General features: G+C 53.8%; 1 protein-coding gene across 2 annotated transcripts in view; it reads right to left on the bottom strand.

Moving 5' to 3' along the window:
* Positions 1-599: 599 nt before the first annotated feature.
* The window catches only part of Grid2ip (Grid2 interacting protein), a 29,985-nt gene continuing 23,820 nt past the window's right edge, over positions 600-6,764 (bottom strand). For both annotated transcript variants that reach the window (XM_026789704.1, XM_026789703.1), the window contains exons 13-21: positions 6,453-6,540; positions 5,768-5,845; positions 5,041-5,237; positions 4,552-4,707; positions 4,336-4,422; positions 3,725-3,854; positions 3,513-3,631; positions 1,516-1,680; positions 600-1,300 (exon numbers count right to left, since the gene is read on the bottom strand). In XM_026789704.1, coding sequence (XP_026645505.1) covers positions 1,229-1,300; positions 1,516-1,680; positions 3,513-3,631; positions 3,725-3,854; positions 4,336-4,422; positions 4,552-4,707; positions 5,041-5,237; positions 5,768-5,845; positions 6,453-6,540 — 1,092 coding nt within the window. In that variant the 3' untranslated portion in view covers positions 600-1,228. The remainder of the gene's footprint in view (positions 1,301-1,515; positions 1,681-3,512; positions 3,632-3,724; positions 3,855-4,335; positions 4,423-4,551; positions 4,708-5,040; positions 5,238-5,767; positions 5,846-6,452; positions 6,541-6,764) is intronic.

Below are 6,764 nucleotides of genomic sequence, written 5' to 3'. Positions count from 1 at the left end.
CCACCCCGATTCCACACAGAATTAGAACTCCGTATCTCTCGGTTCTGGCTGGGCCAGGAGGTGCAGGCCTGCCTTCCACTTATTGGGGAGGCTAAGGTAGGAGACTTAAAAGTTCAAGGCCCACTTGGTCTACAGAGTGCGGTCAAAGTCAGACTGAGCAACTAAGACACTTCCCCAAAAGCAGAGCGAGGGCTGGGGTGTAGCTCAGTGGCAGAGTACTTACCTAGCATGTTCCAGGCCTTTGGTTCATTCCCTTAGTAACATAATGCCAGCACTGGGGAGGCCTAGGCAGGAGTATAGTGGCGAGCTGGGGGCCAACCTGAGCTACATAGTGAACTGCAAGGCCAGTCTGTTATATATATATATATATATATATATATATATATATATATATATATAGAGAGAGAGAGAGAGAGAGAGAGAGAGAATAAGAACATGGAGTATGGTAGCACGTGCCTATGATCCCAACACTTGGGAGGTAGAGGCAGGAGGATCAAGGTTACCCTTGGCTGCACAGTGAATTTGAGGCCAGCCTGAGCTACACGAGACCCTGTCTTTCAAAAATAAAATTAAATAAATTCACAAAAAGAAGACAAAGCCTAGATCCAGTGGCCTAATAGCAGTGACTCTCCTCTCCCTCTTTCTCAATAGCCCCAGCCGAGAATTCTCTCTCCTGCTCCATGCTGCCACAGCCACCCCAGCCTCTACAACCCAGTCTCACAGTCTTCATCTCGCCTGCCCTCCTCCAGCTGCCATGGAGGCCGTGATCTTGTAGGCTTTCTTTCTGGTGCTGGCTTAGTGGGTTCATCCTGGAGTGTCGGCCTCTGTTCCAGAGCCCCCTCCAGCAGACTCACAGAGTAACTCTACATCCTAGCGGTGTGTTCCCACCAAGCCACAGGCAAGGGTTCCAGGCCAGCGGCCACTTTGCAATCCGCCCTCAGGTGGGACAGCTCCTGACACAAAGCAGCATTTTATTCACGTTGTGGTGATAGGAAGCCAGGCAGGCTGTCTGGGAAACCAAGGAGGATGGGCAGAAGAGGGCTAGGCGGAGCTTAGCAGTTGAGGTAGCCGGAGATACGGGGCTGCGGCCCCCACCGCACCCAAGCCCTTCCTGCAGACAAGCTGCATGATCAAGTAAGTACCCTGAACCCTGTGATGTCCCTCGGGGGTCGCAACCTCCACCTTCGGTCTCCGTGCTCAGACTGCAGAAGATGCTTGATGACAGCTGTCACCAGGCCAGGGGTGAAACCATCCCGGAGCTGCGTGGGCCATCACCTGCCTGCAGGTCGCTGAGTGCTCTCTGGAGATGTGAGGGAGTGGTCAGTGGTCTCAGCATCAATGACACCCTTCCTGCCTCTTCCTGGCACCCAAATGGCTGGTGCAGAGGCTGTGGCCCCACCACACCAGAGACAGGGTATGCCATTTACGGACACCCTTTCCCAGGGGAACTTGGGGAGGATGCTCTCCTGGCCCCATCTCCCTTCAGGGGCCCCTCCAGCCTCCACCCTGACTCACCTCAAATTTGCTCATGAATTCTGAAAAGATGCCAAAGAAGGCCTCTGAGGTAGTGGCCTTGGAGTCCTCTCCGAAGAAGGCCAGTGCCTTCCCTAGCTCTTCCATGGCCTCCCGCTGCAGCCCGTCCAGAGCCCGCAGAGCCGGTTGTGCCGTTTCCAGAAAGGACTATGGGGGCCTTGGTTAAGGAAACAGCCGCTGGGTGCTCTACCCTCCTGGGCTGGAATGTGACCCCAGACAGCCCTGGCTGCTCCGCTCCCTCTCTGCTCTGATAGAATCTTCCTTCCTGCAGGCAGAGAACTGTACCCCCTCCCACTCCCCAACGCCACAGGTTTCAGGACACCAGTCAGACCTTCATGCAGAATTTACATTCTGTATATCCTCAGACATCCCCTCTCTCCACAAGGGGGAGCCATCGTCTTGGCGACGTCTGCTTAGTAGCTTCTTGACTCTTGTTTGTTCGTTTTTGTTATTATTTGTTTGTTTTGTTTATAGACAGGATCTCATTTGGTGGCCCAGGCTGGCCTTGAACTCCAGCTCTTCCTTCTCCTCCTTCTTTTTTTTTCTTCCGATACAGGGTTTCTCTGTAGCTTTGGAGTCTGTCCTGAAACTAGCTCTTGTAGACCAGGCTGGTCTCGAACTCAGCAAAGATCTACCTGATTCTGTCTACTGAGTGCCGCCCGGCTAAACTCCAGCGCCTTCTACCTCAGCATCCTGAGTGCTGGGATTTCGGTGTGTTGAGCTCACTGCCCACTTCTCAGACCACTCCCTTGGGCTGATCCTGTCTACCTGATACTTGGTTTACGTGTTTGAGACAGGATCTCTTGTAATCCAGGCTGGCTGAGGATAACTTTGACTTCCTGATCCCCCTGCCTCTACCTCTGAATACCTGTGTACCATATCACAGCAGGCCTTTTCTCTTTTTCTTCCCTCCCCCTTCTTCCTTCCTCTTTGTTTTCTTTCTTTTTAAAATGCCTCCTTTTTCCTATAGCTTTTGTTAGTATTTAAAACAGTTCAAAAGCTCATTGTTTCTGTCCTCCTAGGGCAGCCTGTTCCCTCTCTGGGCCTCCAGGATTTAAGATAGCATCTGGTGCACTGTAAGAAAGACTTAGTGGCCCTAATTCAAAGTGCACAGTTCACTGGGAGAACAATATTGAATGCTCTGGATTCAGTCCCCCCAGTGCCTCCTCGTCTTGCTTTTGGCTTACAGTGCCTGACTGGCCAAGCTTCTCCTTGTCTCTTGTGATTTAAATCCGGGCCCCACCATTCATGAGGACAGATAGTTGTCAACATATCAATGACTTTGGGAACTATGAGTGTGCCTGGTGATAGAGACCTGTCACCCTAGATCCTTGGGAGGACGAGGCCAGAGAATTGTAAGTTCAAGGCCTGCCTGGGCTATAAAGTGAGTCTGAGGCCATCCTGGACAACTCAGAGAGACTCAGCTTCAAAAGTGTAATAGGGAGTGAACTGGGTATTATAGCTCAGTGCCTCCCTGTGTCCATTGGGTGTGGCTCACTGGTAGAGCTCCTGCCTAGAATCCCCCAGTGAGGGGCTGGGGTGTGGCTCAGTGGTAGAGCCCCTGCCTAGAATCCCCCAGTGAGGGGCTGGGGTGTGGCTCAGTGGTAGAGCCCCTGCCTAGAATCCCCCAGTGAGGGGCTGAAGGCAGGGCTTGGCAGTAGCATACCTGTTGGGAATCCACCAGTGATGGCTGCCAGCCTGGCTCAGCAGTAGAACATATGCCTGAACACCTGAGGCTCTGAGTTCGATCCCCAGTGTCATAAATACACAAAAGAATGCCATCTTCAGCTACTCAGCTTTGGCATAAGCACGTGGACTCTACATAATCCAGGATGGAACCCCTCCCAGAATCCCTGGGCACACGCAGCTTCTGCTTGGAATTCCTGCAAGGGTCTGCACTGAGCCCTAGAGCCACGGTCAGCTTTACCCGACCATTCCAGAGTCCAGCCTGGTGCTGGAGCAGGCTGGTTAGAGGATACAGTCATGACGACAGCAAACCTGTCCTCACTGGAGGGAGACATGCTCTGGCAGGCCACCTGAATCTCACTGACAGTGCCATGGAGATCAGCCAGGTCACCAGTCAGGGCTCGTTGGTTCACTGCGTGTCAGGAAGGAACCAAGTCTTAGGGGGGCTGCATCCCCAGCTCAGGGAAGCACGCATCTGTCTCCCTTACCCATGAACACAACCTACCTTTGGCAGCCAGGGGCACAGTGGGCAGGTCCTGGGCAAAGCCCAGGAGTTCAGGAAAGTGCTGGCTTAGCGATTTGGCAAGGATGTGCAGAAAGGTAGATTTCCCATCCACTGTCTTGGTGGAGTTTAGCTGTAAGGAACACCCGCCACAGATGCTCCTCAAAGTCCCACCCACCAGACTTCTGGTCACATGACACCAGGCTTTTCAGTGTTCCTAGACTCCTTAGTCTTTAATACCCTTTCCAACTCCCCTCCCAAGTCTAGGTCCTGGATCTGAACCGGAGAAGCCCCATTCCATGCTCCTGCCCTTTGCCTGAGTCACTTCTGAGCCTGTGTGCAGCCTGTTTCCCCTTCCCCAGCCAGGGGAAGAATTTATGGGCATAATGTTTTCTTCTTCCCTGTTGAATTTTCTATTTCTCCATTGTATGTTGTATGAATCAGGCTCTTATTTAGCCTAGGCTAGACGCCAATTTCTGATCCTTGAGCCTCAACCTTCTAAACGCTGGGATTACAGGTATATGCCACCACACTTGGCTCTACTGCCACAACTTGACATAGGTTTGACCTCCAAGCTTGGCAGCTGGAGCAAGTGACTGCCTGCTGGCCCTCACCTCTGTCAGGAAGTTGATCTTGAACCCGGTGGTCTTGTTGGTCTTGGGCTGTCCATCGTTGAGATAGTTGCCCATGGCCAACACAAACTGTAAGAAGAACGAGGGTGATTGGCTCACCCCATCCCTCTCCCCATGTGTAGTTTTTGGTTTCCAGGCTGGGAGCCCCTGGAAGACAGAAGATCAGATTAAAAGAGCAGGTATGGGAAGCCATCTGACCTCCAGGATCTTGGCGAGTTTCCGGCTATTTTTGAGCTCCAGGGATGCTTGTCGCAGGCACTCAAGGCTGCCTCGGATCTCCTCTGTCTTCTCCTGTAAGGTGGCCTGGAAGTGTAGACTGCGCAGGCGGGTCTTGTATTCGGGAACCGACAGCATCTACGGGAAAGTCAAGAGCCAGGATTTATCCAACGGCAGTCAGTAGTACCTACTGTCCAGCCTGGGGAGGGAGTCCTCTGACTACTGAACTGGGTACTCCTTGGGAAAAATTATCACGACCCCTAGCGGATGTTCTCTCCCATTTGCCTTGACCGCGAGTGGTAACGGGTCATCAAAGGAGTTAAATTGAGACTCAGAGGCCAGGGACAATCTTCAAGGGACCTGGACAGAAGCTAACTCCCGATTGCGGAGGGGAGCCCAGGCGAAGGCGCCATTAGCCATGTTGGGGGAGGGCAGTGGGGGACGGCGACGACCAGGGGGCCCTCTTAGCACCTGCAGGACGAACTGGTCCGGCTCACTGAGGCGGCCTGGAGCCTCGCGGAAAGCTTGGTAGCGCTGCTCCTCGTCGGCGTCGGGAGCGAAGAGCAGCAACTGCGCCAGATGCGCAGGTTCCAGGCGCCTGGGCTCCATGCTCATGAGCACCTGCCTCAGCTCGCCAGGGGTCAGCTTCAGGTGCGCTAGAAGGATGGCTGAGAGCAGGGCACCAGGATGAGCCGGGGCGGGGCCCAGGGAGAGGGCGGAGCTCAGCTCAGGGCAGGGGTGGGACCTCAGGGAATGGGGGGGCTTGATGATTGGTCGTAACTACTGAGACTTAGCGGGATACGGGAGGAGGGGCCTGGGAGAGGTGTCTAGTGGAGAAGGGCGTGGCATAGACCTAGCCGGAGGCTAGGGGGTCTTATAGACTGATAAGGGGCGGAGCCCCAAAGACATAGCAGGAATATATGCGGGATCTGCGGACGGGGCGGGGAACTAGGGAAGGACTAAGTAGATAATGTGATTGGAGGCGGGGCCAGAGCGAAGGAATCATTGTGGTGAATGTGATCAATAGAGGGTTCCTAAGTGTGCACCTGAGTCCCAGGAAGGGGATCCTGTTACCCTGAGAAGCGGGTTATTTAGCAGGGTGACAGGTCCCAACACCCACATGGGAATTTCGGTCACCCCACCCCTTTGCGGGTCTCAACTTCTGAGACCCAGAGGATGGGCCCCTTAGGCTTCTCACAGGTGTTGTAGGCCTTCTTGTGGGACAAGATCTCCACCACTTCTTTCTTCCTGAAGGGTTCGGGGCCAGGCACGGGCTCTGGAAGGGAAACTGAATAGTTTAATGGGGACCAGGAGGCTAGGCTAGGGCTGATGTGGCAGGACCAAGGGAGAGATGTGGCCACAGCAAGTGGCAAGGACCCTTTTCCTGGCGTGCATTGCCATAACTACATCAGCGCCAGGCATCCAAACTCCCCTCATTCCTCAGCCTTTCAGCCTAAGGCCATTCAGCACGTGGCTTGTCTGACCCTAACAATGAAAACCCACCACTTTCTGAGCTTGTGTCGTGTACAAGAACTGACTGCCAATACTTAGAGTCACACTCCAACCACTACAAGGAGATACCTAGAAAGGACTAGGGGGCGGGGAGACTGAGGACATTCATAGATGCCTGCTGCTCACGCTATCCTGGTTCTGTGACTTTCTGCTGACTACCTAGCCTCTCTGGGCTTCTTCACTAAGAACTGCAGGTGGCTGCAGGATCTAGCTTGCAGCACTGTCAAGGGATTCAAGCATGCAGAAGGGCCTGAAGGTTGGAAGACCCAATAGCAATACGTGCAGGCTGTGGGGACTGGGAGCTAGAGAATGCCCAGAAGACAGCAGGCAGTGTGGCTGTTGACATGACCCAGGGCCATCAGGCCACTCACTCGAAGGTTTCTGGGTGCCGAAGTGGAGTTCCAGGTCCAGGTATTTCACCATATCACTCAGCTTATCATAGTCAGAGTCTGCCCCGAGCTGCAAGGGATCATGGGAAGGTCAAAGCAGGAAAAGCCCAGGAAGCTAGCCTGCCTTTGACCTCTGAAGTCCATCCTGGAATCTCCCAAAGAGACGTAGATGATCCCAAGACCTCCAAGACCCAGGAGGTTCAAGAGGAAGGCAGGAGTGAGAGGAGGTGCAAGAAGTACTAATCAGGGGGGCTGGAGAGATGGCTCAGTGGTTAAGAGCATTGCCTGCTCTTC

This window comes from Microtus ochrogaster, unplaced genomic scaffold (genome assembly GCF_000317375.1).
Source record: "Microtus ochrogaster isolate Prairie Vole_2 unplaced genomic scaffold, MicOch1.0 UNK27, whole genome shotgun sequence".
In the NCBI taxonomy this organism is placed as follows: domain Eukaryota; kingdom Metazoa; phylum Chordata; class Mammalia; order Rodentia; family Cricetidae; genus Microtus; species Microtus ochrogaster.
This window is presented reverse-complemented; position numbering and strand designations above follow the sequence as displayed.